At 38.0% G+C, this 19,657-nt stretch overlaps 2 protein-coding genes across 3 annotated transcripts; both read left to right on the top strand.

The window, feature by feature from the left end:
• The first annotated feature begins 275 nt into the window (after window positions 1-275).
• fndc10 (fibronectin type III domain containing 10) lies at window positions 276-6,234 on the top strand. Of its 2 annotated transcripts, none has more exons than XM_007256694.3 (3): window positions 276-349; window positions 2,090-3,263; window positions 4,202-6,234. In XM_007256694.3, exons 2-3 carry the CDS (start codon window positions 2,238-2,240, stop codon window positions 4,415-4,417), a joined length of 1,242 nt encoding a protein of 413 aa, XP_007256756.2. In that variant the 5' UTR covers window positions 276-349; window positions 2,090-2,237; the 3' UTR covers window positions 4,418-6,234. The 2 variants fall into 2 exon arrangements, with proteins under 2 accessions (XP_007256756.2, XP_015463188.2); XM_015607702.3 differs by having other exon boundaries at window positions 282-364.
• Window positions 6,235-9,184: 2,950 nt separating this feature from the next.
• Window positions 9,185-19,425, top strand: ssu72 (SSU72 homolog, RNA polymerase II CTD phosphatase). The gene is made up of 5 exons (XM_022682520.2): window positions 9,185-9,418; window positions 11,136-11,279; window positions 17,204-17,343; window positions 17,846-17,964; window positions 18,525-19,425. The coding sequence occupies exons 1-5, from the start codon at window positions 9,339-9,341 to the stop codon at window positions 18,624-18,626; spliced, it is 585 nt and encodes a 194-aa protein (XP_022538241.1). The 5' UTR covers window positions 9,185-9,338; the 3' UTR covers window positions 18,627-19,425.
• Window positions 19,426-19,657: the final 232 nt, after the last annotated feature.

Below are 19,657 nucleotides of genomic sequence, written 5' to 3'. Positions count from 1 at the left end.
GGTGGAGGTGTGCTGTTTATCAAAGGTAAGAACTTTTTTTCATGTTTTACTACAACAAAAGTCCTTTTTACACCAGAGTTCTCCTTCTAAAATGAGTTTTTGTTCTCAGATCAGCCTCCAGAGGTCGACAGATTCCACCGTGCTGCAGGAACAGGGTGTTGTTGCAGAGACTGGACTGATCAGGACAGACAGGAGCTGAGAGGAGGAGGAGGATGATGATGAAGAGGAGGAGCAGGGCAGTGATGGAGGCTCGTACTAAAGATGCTGCAGCGGCTGGAAAAGGAGGAGATCAAAGAGCTGCTGTATGAATCCGGAGGAGGAGAGGGCGCGCGCTGGGAGGATGAGGCAGGTAAAGGGGTAAAAGGTGGGGCAGATTCTGTTTCTGTGATTACACGCACTCACTCGGTGACGCGCGCGCGCTCTCGCGTTCACGCACGCACTCCAGACAGCCATCAACATGATGATGATGGTAATGATGATGATGGTGATGATGATGTCACGTAGGAAGGTAGGGACTTTTACAGCTATAAATCACTGATTTTACTGATTTCACTGATTTTACTGGGTTTCAGGATTAATGAGGGCAGATCAGGGCTGGACTGAGCTCTGGCTCTGACTGAATCACCATCACCTTTAGGCTATTATGGCTAAATTAGCAGTAATTTCTGCTTTAATATTTAAAATAATATTAATATTAAAGCTAGGCAATATGTTTATATTGTATTGTATCGTGATACATTTTCCAAACATATCAAAAAGACACGTTTTTAAACATATCAAGCATACCATCAGTTTTTTAAAGAACACTGACCCAACAGCACATTGCATTACAGAGCGTAAATTTTGTGAAACAATTGAAAGAAAAGCCAACGTATTACGTATTAAACACATTTGCTGAAGTATTGCATTAAATATATACAACTCTGGAGACACTTAAAATGATGAGTTCCTTTGATTTTACCAAATTGAAAACCTCTGGAAAAGCAGTGTGTAAGACTGGTGGAGGAGAGCATGATGCCAAGATGCATGAAAACTGTTAAAAACCCGGGTTATTCCACCAAATATTGGTGAACTATGAATTCTTAAAACTTCATGAATATGAACTTTCTTTGCATTATTTGAGGTCTGAATTTTAGTCATTTCTCATTTTCTGCAAATAAATGCTTTAAATTACGATATTTATATTTGGACTTTGGGAGGAATGTTGTCCGTAGTTTATAGAATAAATTAATTTATTCAAACATAAACCTATAAATAGCAAAATCAGAGAAACTGATTCAGAAATTAAAGTGCTCTCTCTTTTTTTTAAATCATTAAAATGTCTTTACATATTGTGATATTGTAAATATATTTGCATTGTGTGATTACATACACCGTGGACAGGGGCTTTTATTCTGTTTATATTGATATTAGAATTATAATGTATTGACCAAAATTAAGAAATGTATTACAATATTAATTTACTGTTATTAGGGAAATTCACATGCATAAATTAAGAATACAAATGAATTTGCAGATTCAAAAGTTTCTATGTTACAATTTATGTTAGCGCTGTTGCTAATACTGGTCTATAAACCTATCTATACAATATATTCCAAATGTCATGGGATGTGGTATGGAAGCTGAGGAAATGTGTGTGTGGCCTTTTGTATTGAATGTGGAATCTGGATTTCACTTCAGAAATGTAACATCCCATCCATCTGGCACCAACTATTAGTAGGCCAGTGTTTAACCTCACAACCTCACAACCTCATAATAACACCTCATAACTTATACAGGTGCATGGTAATTCCCAAATGATGCCCCAAGGTAACACCTTATGATCAACTTCCATATCGTTATCCCATGATTTATCACAGACTATGGTTCTTATAGTTTCAGAGGCACTGAGGTGTTTAAGAACTCCAGCAGCACTGCTGTATCTGATCCACTAGTACAACCAGCACTAACACCTCATAAACGTGAAAGGAGAATAATAATATATGAGTATGTAGAGAAACAGATACAGATATACAGTCTGTAACTATTAAACTATATAATTGTTTTCTTTTAGCATAAAACACTAAATCCGATGTTTTTTCTTTTGCAGGACGATGACAGTTATCCTAATGGATCATGAGACCCCGCCCACTGTCCTGCAGGCCACGCCACTTGAAAAACTTCCTGCATGCTCTGGATCTTCCGTTGGTGAATATTGAAGGCCTGCGCGAGGAGAACCACCTGCAAATGAGAGCGAGATGTCTGGACTCCGGTCAGCTCTTCTCTCCTGGGTTGCTTTGCTGCTGTACCTGAGCAGCATGACTCTTGCGCAACAGCGCAAAAGCAGTGGAATAAACGAGAGCGCTCAGTCTTACAGCCAGGGGGCGCCAGTGAACACAAGCACTGAGTTGTATTCAAAACAGAATAATGGATCAGTATGGATCAGCATGTCCGAGGTCAACCAGAGAACAGCTAACGCGGGATTAACTAGCGCGAGAGAAGCTAGTGAGAAAGCAACTGCTAGCGAGAGAGTAGCTAATATAGAACACAGTGAGAAATTACCAAACGAGAGATCAGCTAGTGAAAATGCAGCTAGTGAAAAAGTACTAAGTGAGAGAAAGGACACCGAAAGGACAGCTAGTGAGAGAGTATTTAGCGCGAAAGCAATTCGCAAACGAGCGACAAACGATAGAACACTTAACGAGCAAACAACTATTGCGAGAGCAACTACAGAAAAAGCAACCAATGACGAGGATGCTGGGACTTTGTGTGCATACCGCGTTGTTGAGAAAGGCGAAGAGGGCCGAATCTGTTTCCGTCACACTCAGGTGGGCTTCACCTGTCCAAGCAGCACCTGCCGACAGGTAAGGTCACCTGGAGGAAACCTGCTGGCGAACATGCTCTCCAACGGTAGCGTGCTGCTCCAGTGGACTTATGACGGACGGGGCAGATCCAGTATCCCCGGGAGTAAAGGGGTACCATCAGAAGCCCCTGAACTCACAGTGACTCCAGCAGCAGGGGGCGATAGAGAGACTCTACCTGCCCCACCAAAGAGCCCCAACAGGGGGCAGCAGATGCAGGGGAGGGGTTTTAGAATGAGCTGTTGGTGGAACGGCAGCTACACACAGTTCGAGTGCGCGAGTGTTACCCTGGGCAACAGCTGCAGGGACTTCCTGTTGACCGAGCTTCACGAGAACATGCCCTACCGCATCTGCCTGCAGCCCCTGTGGGCGGTTTGGGACGGAGCCGAGGCAGGAAGGCTTCACAAAGACAAAATGAAAACGGTCTGGATCCAAACCAACATTTTCATTTCACTTTTAATAATGAATATTGCACAAATTCTGTGAAACTATTATATTATTTTTACATACTACTATCTTACTTTTATAACATTTAACATACGAGCTGGTTGATAATAAGTAACATTTGTTTCCAAGCCATTAAGTGTCGGGCCACAAAAAAAAATAATGTTTTGTAAAATTAAGTGTAATGGGATTAAGTTCTACAGACTTGTAGCTCTCCAGCCCAGAGGGTTGTTGAACCCAATTGCAGAACAGTTGATCTCAAAGCAGGTAAACCCTAGAAGAAAGAAAAAAATAAATAAATAAATAAACACACCGCTCCTCACGTGGGATCCAACCCGTGTCATCAGGGTCGCAGTCCAATACACTACCACTGCCCCTGCTAGTGAATTAGGGCACGGTCGGGGAAAAAAACGCCCTTATAAGGGCATAGAGAGCCCAAGAACCGGCAGAAAAACGAGAAACTAAGGTCACACCGAGCGCAACAGAGAAAGAGACAGGGGAGGCATGTAAACAAAAGCTCACCAGAGAAGCATTTTATTTATTTATCTTTTATTGTCGTTCGTTATAGTTCAAACAACCTCACAGCCAGATGTTTCATGCATGCAGGCCACATCTGGAATAGGAACTTGTTTTCGTTGCATTATTTGAGGTCTTTTTTGGTATTTCAGCCATTTCTCATTTTCTGTAAATAAATGCTCTAAATGACAATATTTTTATTTGGAATTTGGGAGAAATGTTGTCTGTAGTTTATAGAATAAAACAATGTTCATTTTACTCAAATCAGAGAAACTGATTCAGAAACTGAAATGGTACCAAATGATACCAAATTCTTTACTGAATTTGCTGCTATAGGATTCTCTTTCATAACAGGCCCCTCTCCTGTTTTTTTTTAACACTGCTATTTGTTCTGTGTGCAGATTTGGGACGAAGCCGGCTGTGTGGACTTCAGCATTTCTCCCTCTGGAATGCAGGACATTGTTATTGCCATGACGACGGTGGGCGGAGCCATCTGTGTGATGCTGGTCATCATCTGCCTGCTGGTGGCGTACATCACTGAGAACATCATGAGTCCGTCTGTGCAACACACACTCACAGCACGACACTCCACTCGCTCACACAACACACACCTCTAAACACAGCATAACACACACTTTCAAGCATGCACACACACACACACACACACTCACACAAACCTCTAAACTAGGGCTACACTGAAAAGTCAACATCTCCATATTAACCATTTGAAGATCATTAGTTTGTGACAAAAACCTGTTTATCCCTCATTTCAGCCTGACACGCCTGCACACCTCCAGAACGTGAAATAATGCACACGTAACAGCACTCAGACACACAGCAGAAATAAATAGGCCACTTTCTCACACTCTTCTACAGCACTCTCAACATCCCACACACTCGAGTCACACACACACACTAAATCTCTCTCAGCCACTGAGGTAGTGCTAAAAATTCACACCAAAAAAAAGAATAAAAACATGTACACACTAACAAAAGCTCCACATCTTTAGAATGTTCATTAGTTATTCTTTTTATCCAAAATAATCTAACCTAATCTAATCTAATTTATTGTATTTATTCTCCTGAAAACCAAAAACACAAATTAACACATTCAGTTCAGAATTTATATACTGTTTAAATCAGATTCTAACAGTCTTAGAAGGAGTTTTGAGCACACCCTTCTGTCCAGAGCTGAAATTACATTGTTAAAATCCGCCCTCAATATGCGCACATTTAAAAAAAATGTTTATTAGGGCGATAACAAAGTGTGGAGGTGGGGCTCAGAAAGCAGCCAATCAGAGGCCAATCTTATCCGCTTTATTAGTTGCTGCTCTGGCGTCCAATCGGGAAGAAAAGACCAGTTTATACTTCTGCGTCGAAGCTACGCCATAATCGTAACTACACGATGTAACTACACGTTGCACAACGCAGACAGCAGCAGCTGTGATTGGTCCCACCCACAATTTCCCACCTTCTCTGTTTGAACTGCAGAGCGATAGCTGAAGCTGCATAGGGCGCTCGCACAGGCAAACATAAAGCAAGCAGAAGTATCGATGCAGAAATATTTACCAACTTAAAATGTTCAAAAGATCATTACTTACTAATAAAAAATGGGAGTTGATCTGCCAGTATACAGGAATATAGAAGATTGGCACGCTTAGAGCCTATTTTTTACCCCAGAACCCCCTGAAAAAAGAATACAGCCAATCAGAGGCTGTTCTGCTTCATTGGTCATTGCAGTACCCAGTAGAGAAATACACATTCAAAATATATTTTGTTTGATTGGTTGTTGGACAAATCACTTGTTAAAGTGTGTGAGTGTGTGTATGTATGTGTGTGTGTGAAAATGTTTGCAGATAATAATATTATTTAAAGTACCCTCATGCTTTAATGTGCACTGAACCCACTAAATTATTTTTTTTTTATTACATTTTTTGTTAACTGTTCTAAAGGGACATTTTAATACCTAAAATGTAAAAAAAATAATAATATTTAAAGGAAAAAAAAATAAGAACACCAGATTTTCACACCCCTTTATTTTCAAGAATCATATTTTTTGGTTTAGGTTGTGGTGACATTGATTTAACTCTAATTGACTAATTAATCATCATTCATTTGAAATTTTCTTACTGCTTTAAAAACGGCAAACAACCTGATATTTCCATACAACTATATTATACAACATTATTTGCCTTCTGTTTATATATTTTTTATTATTTGTCTAGTACTCAAAAAATAATTTCAAAAGTAATCACAATAATTGGTCCTTAAATCATTGGTTATAAAATACATAAATAAATACGAAACATTTTTTGCACTCCTGAACACAAAGGTCAAACTCCGCCTCTAACCTCAGAGTGTATAAACACACAGATCAGGTACAGACGGAGATCAGACTCCAGCTTTAACGTTTTAACCTTTTCCTATAGCTATAAACTCTCACCAATAAGCTGTTGTGCCCGCTGCCTGTGACCCTGGACTCACCTGTGTCCATTTCCTGCAAATAATATTAACGTATGTTTACCATTGAACTGTGCGCACACCCTTAGGAAAAATAGGTTTACTCACATAGCTGTAGAAACATGCTGTTATACAGAAGGTCTCGAATAACTGTAGGGTGAAAATAAACTGTAATAAAAATGTAACAGAAAGCAATGGATGATCATCTCATGACTGTTTTAGTGTTGGGTTTTAAAGTGATAGTGAAGCCAAAAATTAAATGTCCCAATTTTCCCACTTATACTCTAAATTAGTGCTGATATGTTAAAACAAAAAAAAAATCTGTATTTCAAAATTTGGCCCGTATACAGGCTAAAAGTGAATATGATACAAAACCCATTTTCATTGCAGTAAAATATATTTTTTTACATTCTGAAAACAGAACAGTTGGTGAATCAACCTGAACTCTGCATGTTTAAAATAGACATGAAAACTAGACGCCCATAATTAAATGAAAGGGACAGGAACTGTTTGATTTGTATTTTTTTAAATATTACTTTTAAAATTATTTTGAAATTAAGCTTGAGAAAGCATTAATTTTATGATTTTTTGCATATATTTACTGCAATATTTTAAATTATTTTTTTATTATAGTTACAATTAGGATTTTCAGTATCTTTTCATCTTTTCATGTTATTCGTGAATAGAAATCCTCAACATTTAGTCGTGTAATATCAGGAATAAAACTGACAAAATGATAGCCTGTTAAGGAATTAGATTAACTTTCACAATACACAATATTTATTGCAATACTTGTGATTCTTTAAAATGCTATCTTATACTAAGTACCGACTTTTATTCAAAATTGACTAAACTGGACTTATTATGCTCTTTGTAATAAAATGACTAAGTATAAAAATAAAAAAAGTATATTGCTGAGACGATAAGAAAATTCACCATGATACTTTAAAATGTTTAATTGATTAGTTTTACACATTTTTAGCTGTGGACAATTGTGTGAGCTTATTTTAATCCATTTACAATTTAACTAGCATGTTTGAAGATAACAACAAGGCTAATGGGCTAATATAGCTAACAATTAATATGTGTTGTACGCAATCTATATTGTTATCTCAAAATGACCTTAATAGATAATAAAGAGTTAAATAATATCAGAAAACACATGAGGAAATATGTTATAGATTAATAACTGGTTTAAGGGAAAGTGTGCAGTTAGCACCATGCTAACTGGTAGCTTGTTAGCTACGCTATATTAGCCTGATAGCTCCAGTATTAAACTAACGTTAAATAAGCTTTCTATTGTCTTTTCTGATTGAGTAAATATATGATAAGGTGGGAAATGAGTTAAGAGTTAGATTTCTGGCTAAATTATCACTTGAATAAAGATGTAAAAATGTTGTTAATGCTAACACTGGATGAACGCTGGAATGTGCTACCTAACTTGTGTAGTAGTTATTGAATCATTAGTATTCTTAAATTAGGGAATAATAAGTGAAATCATTAATTAATTTGTCTGTTACTCATTGATAATCCTACATACATTAGTGAGTAGAAGGTAAAATTATCAGTATTTGCATTTGTAAGGAGTTGCATTGTGTTTATACATGCTAATTCTATCCAGGCCTACCAGCTTTCATTGATTATTAGCAGCAATAGCATTTTTACATAAAGTGTGACTTTACAGAAGTGTGAATATTTGGAAGAGGAATGTGGGACACTTCTTAGCTTTCTCCTCAAACAAAGCAATGCTGTTTTATTTGTGTAGGACTTCACTGTAAAGCGTTTGTGTTCTCAGATGCCATCCCTGTGGTGGACCCAATAAGATTAAATGCCTTATAGCTGTTAGAGAGTTCCTCATTGTTGTTCACTGTCAGAGGATGTGCAGACTGGTGAAGAAATTTCAATACTGTGCTTTTTCCCTCTCTTATACAAAACCTGCTGTGTCAAATAATAAAGTAATAATGAGTTTACACCATGTTTTGTGTGTGTTTGTGATCGTTGAGATACAATGATGTGAAAATTTATTTGCCTTATATATAAATATAAGTCAATAGAGTTAATAGAAAAAGCAGACGGTACGCTGACAAAATGTGCTAGTATGTCAAACCGTGTTAATCTAGTGTATTATTTATTTGATGGTAAAAAAAAAAAAAAAAAATCATATAAGAACATTCTCCCGGCAGAAGTTTGAAGTGAAGCTAGGTAGGATTTTAAGTCTATAATTTTTTTATCCCAATTTGCAAACTACACTGCTGTAAAAAGATTGTAAAAAGTACTCAATGAAAACCTTTTTTATTTAACAAACAAGTATACAAATAACGTCAGACAGATAACAATATCCAAGTTATTGGTACGTACAGACTTAATTATTCATGGATCCAATATGCTCGTGAAACAAGAAAATCACAGAATTAGACATATGAAAGATAACAAAATTACAAATAAAAACAATAATACATTAATTGAGAAAGGCTAATCGATATACGATAGATCCTCATCACAATAAAACAGTGACAGAAGAACTTTTTTGTACTGATTCTACTTAGTTTGGAGAAGTGAATTAAAATCAAAGGGTAGAATATAAAGGTTTACAATATATTGTAATGGTTAATTCAAAGTATTGTTATAATAACAAAAGATATACGTGTAAATTTGTAGTTAACATTCGTGAGGGAAAAAAGGATATTTTAAGGCCAATTTTAAACAGAAAATGTTAATTACATCACATACTCAAGGAAAACTGTTCTAGATATTTATCGTGATAAACACATGGGTCAGCGCTTGCGCAGCAGCAGAAAAATTAGCACATATGGACGGGTAGCACAAATCGACGTGACACAGGCCCTGCGCGCAGGCGCAGTACTGGGACTGTGGAGGTGGCGTCACACCCGGTGGCTCCGCCCCGTCCGCTGCAATACGTCAGCGCCCCCTCGTCTCCCTCCGCCATTTTAGCTAGTTCTCTCTGTACAGCAGGTCCGGCTCAGTCTTCCTCTCCTAAAACCGCCGCGCTGATCTTCTCCTCTCCTCATATTTAACTTTAATATTCTTCTTCTGAACTGTGAACTTTAACTCACAGCGATGCCGAGCCAGCCGCTGCGCGTGGCGGTCGTTTGCTCGAGCAACCAGAACCGCAGCATGGAGGCTCACAACATCCTCAGGTAACAACGGAGAGGAACCTACCGAGAAAACTACAGCGAGCCGCCGACAACCTCACCCTACAACTCCTTCTAAATCTCCTTCAGCTCCTCCACAGCTTCTCCTAAAGCTCCTGCTCCTCCAGAGCCCTGAGGAGCACAAACACACCACCCTCTCAGAGAGAGGTTTATCCGCCCGGCTCCTTCACACACAGCCGCCTCCTAACAACTAACCCGTCCGAACGGAGCAAATCCGAATTCTGATCCGAATTAACTTCGTTTTAATCGTCATTTAGTCAGTTATCTGTGTTCTACAGTCGGAAGAGTGCGAGGATTTGGGTTAGAGGCTTTAAACCATCAACCGGAAGCTGGGGGGAGGGGAGTTAGACTAAACACACACGCACTTCTTCACTAGGGCTGGATATCATTTGTTCACTAGCACACTAGCTCTGGATATCACTTGTCCACTACCTCACTAGCTCTGGATATCACTTCTTACCTAGGTCTGGACCGCACTAGTTCACAGGAGCTCATTGGCTCACTTGCTTATCAACCGGAAGCTGGGATAAGGGGGCGTTAGACAAAAAACACTTTCAATAGCTCACTAGTACACTTGCTGTGGATCCCAGGAGCTGACTAGTCGACTTTGCTCAGGATCTGGTTCACTGGTTCACTTTGATTACTCACATTTACTACTGCAGGAGCTCACTTGCTTATCAACTGGAAGCTGGGGTTGAGTGGGAGTTAGACTAAAAACACACTCACTTGCTCTGTATTTCAGAAGCTCACTAGTTCACTAGCACAGGAGGTCACTGGCTTACGTGCTTATCAACCGGAAGCTGTGGCGAGGGACCGTTAGGCTGAAAACACACACACACACTAAGTTAACTAGTTCACTTGCTCTGGATCTCAGGAGATCAGTGTTTCAGGTGCTCTCTTCATCTGGCGCTCATTAGCTCAGGAGCTCCCTTGTTCACTTAGCTCACATTCACTTCTTTGGAAGCTCACTTGTTCACTTAGGAGCTCACATTCACTGTTTCAGGAGCTCACTTGTTCACTTAGGAGCTCACATTCACTGTTTCAGGAGCTCACTTGTTTACTTAGGAGCTCACATTCACTACGTCAGGAGCTCACTTGCTTATCAATCGGAAGCTGAGACAAGAGGAGTTAGACTAAAAACACACACTAGTTCACTTGTATTGGATCTCAGGAGCTCACTGGCTCACTTGCTTATCAACCGAAAGCTGGGACGAGGGGGCGTTAGACTAAGAACACACACACTAGCTCACTAGTACACTTGCTCTGGATCTCAGGAGCTCACTTCCTCACTAGTTCACTTTGTTCAGGATCTCACTGGTTCACTTGCTTATTAACCGGAAGCTGGGGTGAGGGGGTGTTAGATTAAAACCACACGCTAGCTCACTAGTTCCCTTGCTCTGGATCTCAGGTGCTCACTTCCCCATGAGCTCACTAGCTCACTTCCTCGGGAGGCTGCTAGCCCAAACACATACATTTCTTCTCTTGTTTATTTTAGTGCACACTTTAACTTTACTCCAGCACACATTCACTTTCTCTCGACTGCTTGATTTCTCATACACACAGTGTGCTAGATAAGTGCTAGATAACTTGTAAATAGAGTAGAGTGAGGGATATGTATTCCCTGCAGGTGTGTGTTTGTTGTGCTGAGTGTGTTAATGTGTGTTTTTGTTCAGCTGTTCACCATCTCTCTGTGTTTCTGCAGCAAACGTGGTTTTGACGTGCGGTCGTTCGGGACGGGCACTCACGTCAAGCTCCCCGGCCCGGCTCCGGACAAGCCCAACGTGTACGACTTCAAAACCACTTACGAACAGATGTACAGCGATCTGGTCCGAAAAGACAAGGACTTGTATCCCGAGCTCACAGACATTTTCATACACACACACACACACACACCTCTACGTCTCCCCTTTTTACACACTCACATATTCACTCACATTGTTGCTACACCAGAATTACAGCAGCTTTTTTCTTGGAAAGTTTTTTTTTTTTTTGCAAGAGTGCAAATGGGTGTATAAACCTTTTTTATACAAGTATTTGCTTCTGTATCCAGAATAATGGCTTTTTTTCCTAATTCTGGAGGAAAATAGCATTTTTTTGTAAGAGTGCTGGTCTGAAAGCTTTAGTATTGTAAAAATAATGGCGTTTCAAACCTTCAGCTGGTAAACACATCTTTGTATCTCACAGGGGAAGTTAATTGGTTCTTGGTGCACTCCATTATGTCGGTGGTCAGAGGAATACGTGCATTAGTGCAGTTCTAATATGCGACATTTTAGCTTATTACAACGAATTTAAAGTAGTCTAATTGTAAAATTTCAAGACATTTGTGCTCCACAGTTTGTTAAGGATGGGAGCGTGCATAAAATCTCAGGAAGCTATTTTTAAATACATTTTTCCAAAATACATTTTGAAAAAAAAAATGCTTTCATAAGCATGTCAGTGCTTTAAAGGTCTTAAAATGATAAAGGGATTTAATCCCAGATTATACACTACTTCCCAAGTAGTGTAATATAAGTCTCAAAATTACGGCTTCTGGATCTAAACTGAGCATTGTACATTTATGTAATTTGTATTATATATCAGCATTTACATTTATTAATATGTTGAAATCTGAAGTCTAGGACGTTGTTTTGTTATTCTGTAAGGAGTAAGAAAGAAATAGGCTTGTTTGTGACGTCATTGAGTAAAACCAAACTTCTTGTAAAAAGATCTGCACATGTAAATTGGCGTAAAAATATATTTACTTTTTAAACTTTGATTTACTTTACACCCATAGTATTTGTTGCTGTCTAAGTGCTCTATGTACTTTGGAAATGAATAAATTACCGGTAATAAGAGTTAATCTGTACAGCCCATATTTAAAGTCTACATTTGTGAAAATGTTGCATCAGTGTAGTTTTAATACACAGGCCTGTATTTTGTCGCTGTCCAATGAAAAACAAGTACCCCCAAAAACAACAACTTTACAGGGGAGAGAAAGGAAAAAAAACTTCTAAACTTTTAATGGAAGTCAATGTAAAAAGTGTTTATCAGGTCATTTTTAAGTAATTCTTTTGGACCATTCATCAGGAAATTTTGGCACATGAAAGGGGCAGTTTGTCTGTTCAAATTATGTAGTAAAGTAAAAATTGACACAAATGGAGATACTTGTTTTTCATTGGACAGCGACAATTTGCTGCATCGCTATATATATATTTTTAAAGATATGTAGTACTTCAGAGAGTACTTTAGTAGAGCATTAATGAAGTTTTACTCCTAAGGTTACTCAGGATGACTGACTTTAGCCCACTTTTTAATATGTTTACTATGCAGGTATAGTTATTGTAGGACTACTATTTATTATAATTATTATTATTATTATTTTTATTTTTTTATTATTATTAGAAGTGGAGTTTAAGAATTTCCTAACTGTTACACCTAAACCTTTTGGTTGCAGGATGTTAGTGTATGGTTCAGGGGTGCAGGATGTATGCAAAGACACATATACATTACTATATACTTAAATGCTTTATTAATTACCGTCTGCTGTTCTACTGTTATCTCAGATTTTGAGGATGAACAGTGTTTATACACTGTTTTGACAAAAGTGTTGGGACACCTGTGCATTCATTGTTTCTAAAAAGACAGGAGTTTATCCTGATTTTGTTGGAAGACACATCCCCAACTCATTACAAAAGTGTTGGATGAAGCTCCATCATTCCAGAGAACACACTTTCCCCGTTCCACAGCTCTAAACTGGGGTCACGGTGCCAACAGTCTTATGACTGATTATCTGCTGTGGAAATTCTTGTTTTGTTTGCAGTACTTTTCTGCAGGGTTTAGCCAAGCTGTGTGTGTGTGCACATTTGCACAACTGTGTCAGCAGTGGGCCCAACTCGTACATATGTAAATGTATTCATTAGAAGGGGCGTAACCAGCATTATGCTGATACTGCAAAACAACCAGTAGGACTTTTATTAACATAAAAGTTTTCACATTTTATCAGTACTTTTTACTCTTTAGTGTTCTCAGGATTGACTTGATAGACTGATTGACTTAATCTGACTGTTCTACTTTTTTATAGTAGATTCTTATAGTTTTATAGAAGATTTTTATAGTAAAAACAGGTTAAGAGGGAGGGGGTGGAAGGTTACTTTTGTTCTCTAAATGATGCAATTATTTAAAAAGGCAGTGGTAAGGAACTACATTGCTTGAGTTAATTTTGTTACTAAAACATTTATTAAATTTGTTGTTGTTTTTTTGCATTTTAGGCAAAATTTTCCCATTTTTCTTTGTTCAAATGACTAAATTCAAGCTATGTAGACTATGGGGTAGTTTCTCAGACAGTGATTAAGTTTAGGTTTGGACTAAACAGCATTTTGAATGGAAATTAACCACTGAAAGTAAAAAAAAAGTCTACAACTAGATAATATTAAACAGCTAAATGGACTATACTATTGAGGCACTTTTATTTTTTTGTTTTTTTCCTGAATTGGGGGGTATTTTTTTTTTTAAATAAGTGTTTATCATGGCGTTCTAGATAAACCTACTTTATTCTTAACTTATGTAAGTGTTTGAACAGTATTCAGCACCATAATTTCTGAGAAACAGCTCAATTCTGGAAGCATCATTCCCTTCTAGCTCATTCCAGGCATTAATTGTAATAATAGGTTAATTTTTACTGGCTAGATTAAGAATTATTTCTTCTCTTTTTTTTTTACTTTTGTCTCACTAACAATTTATGTTTTCCATTAGTAGCAAACGTTTCAGCATTAATTTCAGATTTTTTTCTCAGTTTGCCACCAGGTGCCAGTGTTACTCCATCCACTGATCTCCATTCAGTTCTCTAAATGCAGCACAGCCTTATTTACTGCAGAACGTAATTTTAAAAAGCGTAATCAAAGCAAGTAAATTAAGAACATTTACCTTAATTAGTGTTAAACGCTGGCAGTTGACTCTGGTGAAAAGCCTTTTCAAGTGGGTTTGGTCTAAAATATTATGTAAAATATTTTGAAACCTCCTTCACAAGGTTACAACTGAAATAATCGTGTTTTCAGTATTTTTGATAATTTATTATGGATATAAATCATTTTTTAACCATATTGTTTAAAGGGTGTGTTTTAAAAGGATGCGTGCATGGCTCTGTGTTGCAAAAAAGTATCCATAATAAAAGGCAGTGTGTCAAATTTCACCATTATCCGCATTCCACATACAAATCCAAAGAAACGTATGTTCACTGGTGGATTTGGATAATCAATAATAAATATTACTGTGTGCACTGTCTAGTGCATAGAGAAAAGCCTGTGTGCATTTTATCTTTATCGTAAGACTCATGAATATTCATGAGCGTTGATTTCTAGGTAATGTAGGGTTTTTAAATTTTGTGGAACACAGAACCCAGGGTGATAAACTCTGGTTATATGTAGGAGGATCCGGAGCAGTGATGGATCTGTGTTGTGTGTGCACAGGGTGTGAAATAATAGTGCACTGGTGCTTTTTGATGCAGTGATGCTGTTTGACCATTAGGGGGTGCAGTTGCTCCACAGCTGAAGCAAAGTTCTGATTGGTTAGAGTTATTTTGTAATATTTTAAGAGACGCAATGAAACTGACCTCAGAAAAAAAGGCACATGATTTATGATTGGAGAACAGTAGATACCTCAGTACTGCATGAGAGTTTGTAGAGTTGTGGCTGAAATGGGATCTATTTTGTAAAATTATAAAATTGTAAATCCTTGCGAGAGTTCTAGTGTATGGGATGTGGCAGAAATGCACACTACAGTTCTGCATGGAATAAAAATTATTTCAAGAGTTTTAGGATGCGACTATTGGCGAGTGTGAACAATGCGCAATATTGCGAGAGTTCTAGAATGTTAATAATTGTGAGAATTTGGTAAGAATGTAAATTAAGTTTTAACATGCAAGTGTTTCCTTGGAATTGTGTGTGAATTCTGGAATGCAAAAGTTTTATTATTTAATTATTGTGTGTTGTGGCAACAGTGTGAGTTTCAGTTCTGTTATTGCAACAATTCATATTGTAATAGATCATGTGAATGTGAATACTTATTTGAGTTCTTGTAGCAGAAAATTGTTTCATTTTTTATTGAGTTTTATAATTTAAGACTTCTAGTATGTCAGAGATATTGTAATAGTTCTAGAATGTGACTTTTTTATTGTGAAAGTCCTAGTTTGTTTGATTTTGGCAACTTTGCATATTTTTGTGAAAGTTCTAGAATCTGAATAACTGTGAGAATTTGTGAATTTAAGAGTGTGTTATTGTGTGTTGTGATAACAATGTGAGCTCCAGAATGTGAGAGTTCTAGTATGTCGATGATGGAAAGTGCAAGAGTCCTATTATGTACAGTGGTTGGATAATGAAACTGAAACACCTGGTTTTAGAGCACAATAATTGATTGTGGTGACGGACAGTTCTGGTGGAAACAGGAGAGTTGAGGTGCACATTGAATTCTGCCGTGATTTGATCAGCCGTGGTTTTATGTTTTTTGGATACAATCCGGGTTAGCACCCAAACATCCCTTTCAGACAGCTTCCTCTTACAGCGTCCACAGTTAGTCCTGTTGGATGTGGTTGGTCCTTCTTGGTGGTATGCTGACATTACCCTGGATACCGTGGCTCTTGATGCATCACAAAGACTTGCTGTCTTGGTCACAGATGCTCCAGCAAGACGTGCACCAAAAATTTGTCCTCGTTTGAACTCTGGTATGTCTCCCATAATGTTGTGTGCATTGCAATATTTAGAGCAGAACTGTGCTCTTACCCTGCTAATTGAACCTTCACACTCTGCTCTTACTGGTGCAATAATGTGCAATTAATGAAGGTTGACCACCAGGCTGCTCCAATTTAGTCATGAAACCTCCCACACTAAAATGATGACAGGTGTTTCAGTTTCATTGTCCAACCTCTGTAGGTTGTGGCAACAATGCATATTATTGCGAGAGCTTTATTGAGTTTTATTGAGAATTCTGCTGAAGAATACAATACATGAGAAATTGAGATGTGACCCAACATTAGTGTGAGAGTTCTGGACTGCGACTTATAGTTAAAGTACTATTGCAAGAGTTCTGTAATTTAAACGTTTGTGAATGTGGGTTGTTGCAGTAGGTTATGAAAATAATTGCGAGAGTAGCTGCTAGAAGTGAATTGGGATGGTTTTAGAATGCAGTGGGATGCATATGTGGGTTATGGTAAGAATGTGAATCATTGTGAAAGTTCCTGAATGTGAGAGTGCTAGTAGTGAGTAATTGTGATTTTTCCTAGTGTGAGAGTGCTAGTAGTGGTAATTATGTCATGTGATTTGTGACTGTAGGTAAAGTATAGGGCAGTATTTAACAGATTAATGAAAAATTAAAATCTCGGTTTGTTGAGTAATGAAGTTATATAAGTGTTATATTTATAAGTGTACAGGAGCAGGGATGGTTCTTTGTTTCCTGTTCTGTGTTGTGCACTGGGTAGAATAAAAGTCCACTGGACCATTACAGGGTGCAGGTGCTCCACAGTTGGGGTTCAGTCCTGCTTTTTTTTACACCTTGTTTGAGTCATTTTAAGCAAAATAAAAAATGAAACTGAACATTTAGCTTTAATTTTTTTTAATAGATGAATGATGCTGATTTTTATCGCACGTTTTTATATTAAATGACCACATTCATGAGTCACATGATCTGATTCATTGTGTTTACATTTCCGTGCTCTGAATGCTAAATACACATCATTGCTGTGTATGTGTTTGTGTGCTTTTATCTGGACCGTGGTGTTTCCTTGACTCTGCTGCTGCTCAGATACACTCAGAACGGTATTCTGCACATGCTGGAGAGGAACAAGCGCATTAAGCAGAGGCCGGAGAGATTCCAGAGCTGTAAAGATCAGTTTGATCTGGTCATCACCTGCGAGGAGAGAGTGTACGACCAGGTGCTGGAAGGTAAGCAGTGCATCATGCGGTGTACAGTGACTCCACATTCACCAACATACTCAAATACACACACACTCACTCCCGCAAACATGGCAGGGTTTACTTTTAAATGCGTAATTGTGCAAGTTATTGAAATGAATAATTGTGAGAGCTCTAGAATGTGAGTAATTGCAAGGGATCTGGAGTTTCAGTAATTGTGAAAGTTGTAGAATTGAATCATTATGAAAGCTCTAGAATGTGAGTAATTGGTACAGTTATGGGATTTAATTAATTATGAAAGTTCCAGAAAGTGAGTAATTGTACAAGTTGTGGAATTTAAGTAATTGTGAAAGTTCTAAAATGGGAGTGATTGCAAGAGTTCTGGAATTTGTGTAATTGGGAAGGTTCTAGAATTGGAGTAATTGCAAGAGTTATGGTAAGAATTCAGAAATGCAACTTATTGTGAGTTCTAGATTTCAGGGTGGAATTACCGAGTGCTGCAGATTTAACATGTGTTTGTGTGCGTCTGTAGATCTGAACTCTCGTGAGCAGGAAACGTTCCAGCCCGTGCACGTCATTAACGTGGACATTCAGGACAACCACGAGGAGGCCACACTCGGAGCTTTCCTCATCTGTGAGCTCTGCCAATGTGTAAGTAACCAACACACACACTGTCGAGCGGCGTTTGCTAGCGCTAAGCGCTGCTGCTAACTGCACTGTTGAAAATATTGGAAATCTAAGCTTACTGTAAATAAACTGAAGTGTTTTACTCCCCCAAAATAAACCGTTTTTAAGAGAGAAATCTTTTAAATCGTTGACTACTTCTAACCTCATTTCCATCTTCCCCTCCTTTCCTCCTTTTTCCTCCTTTGCCCTCTTTTAGGCTCTTTCTAAAAATGTTTCTTTTACCTTATACTTCTGTTACTCTATGTACATCATTATTCTAAGTCGCTTTGGACAAAAGCATCTGCAAAACGTAATGTAATGTAATGATTACTGTGTGACCCTTATTCCTTACTATTGTCACTTAAAATGTGCCTTATGTATGAAAATGGACCAGAAAATAGAGGTTTATTGATAATGCACCTTATAGTGTGAAAAATACGCTAGTATTAAGAAGAACTGGCAGATTCACACATTTTAAGTGACTCTCTCTCTCTCTCTCTCTCTCTCTCTCTCTCTCTCTCTCTCTCTGTATCTTTCTCTCTCAGATTCAGCACACTGATGATATGGAGAATGAAATAGATGAACTGCTGCAGGAGTTTGAGGATAAAAGCAGCCGTCCGTTCCTCCATACGGTCTGCTTCTACTGACCTCTGAATAACACACACACACACAATACAATACAATCTCTGCTGACAGTAAACACACAAGGTCATAGGTCCATACATACCTACATACACACACATATATATATATATATAAGTACATGTTGATTGCCTTCTCTTTATATACACGCACACACACACACACACACAATCTCCTGTTCTGAAGCTCAGTCACTCAGTCAGGCTGCTGTTCAGTCCAGCAGAACAGATCTGATCTGATACAGAAACACACCGACAACCACCTCAGGCCATCCCGGCAGATTCCACACAGCAGGATCTCTCACTCAGCACGATCGCTTCTCTCCAAACTTCAGGTTTTGAAAGAGTATTTCATTCTTATTATCGATAAAAACAGTAATAATTAGAATTATAAATATATATACATCTTTCCTACATAAGAACATGCATTTAAATGTGCCACATTCTATAAATTAATCTGTAATAAACTGAAAATACAGATCTCTCCTCCTCAGAACTCCTAGAATCCTTGGTTTGAATGATATATATATATAAGAGCTGTTCAGGAAGGTATTGCACAATCAGTTAGCTGCATAATTAAAGCCAGAAGTCAGAAGATTATCTGATTTGGAGATATAGAGACATCTTCAGTTTTGCCTTCAGTGATGCAGATCCAAATCCATATACGACCTAAATAACCCATTCACCATCCACCCTCCCTGACCTCACACTCAATCACCCTGACATCACTCTCAATACCTACTGACAGCTTCTGCACCTGGAGAGGGGACACACACACACACACACCATCACATCATTACAAACAAAAATCAAATTTCTTTTTTTCTTTTTATTTCTTTTGTATTATAAATAAATATATTCCCCTGATTGGAACCCACGTTGGTTTATGGTGAACCGATTTGGCATAAAACAGCTAGAAAAGCACAAGCTGTAACTTATTTTTACTAATAAAAACTTACTAAAAGCCTTCTAGTATAAATTAGAATTTGGATCTCTATATATCTACACTGTAATTCTACAGAATACAAGGCCAGGAT

Source organism: Astyanax mexicanus, chromosome 24, assembly GCF_023375975.1.
Source record: "Astyanax mexicanus isolate ESR-SI-001 chromosome 24, AstMex3_surface, whole genome shotgun sequence".
Lineage (NCBI taxonomy): Eukaryota > Metazoa > Chordata > Actinopteri > Characiformes > Acestrorhamphidae > Astyanax > Astyanax mexicanus.
The sequence above is the reverse complement of the archived record's forward strand: the minus strand, read 5'-3'. Positions and strand labels throughout refer to the sequence as shown.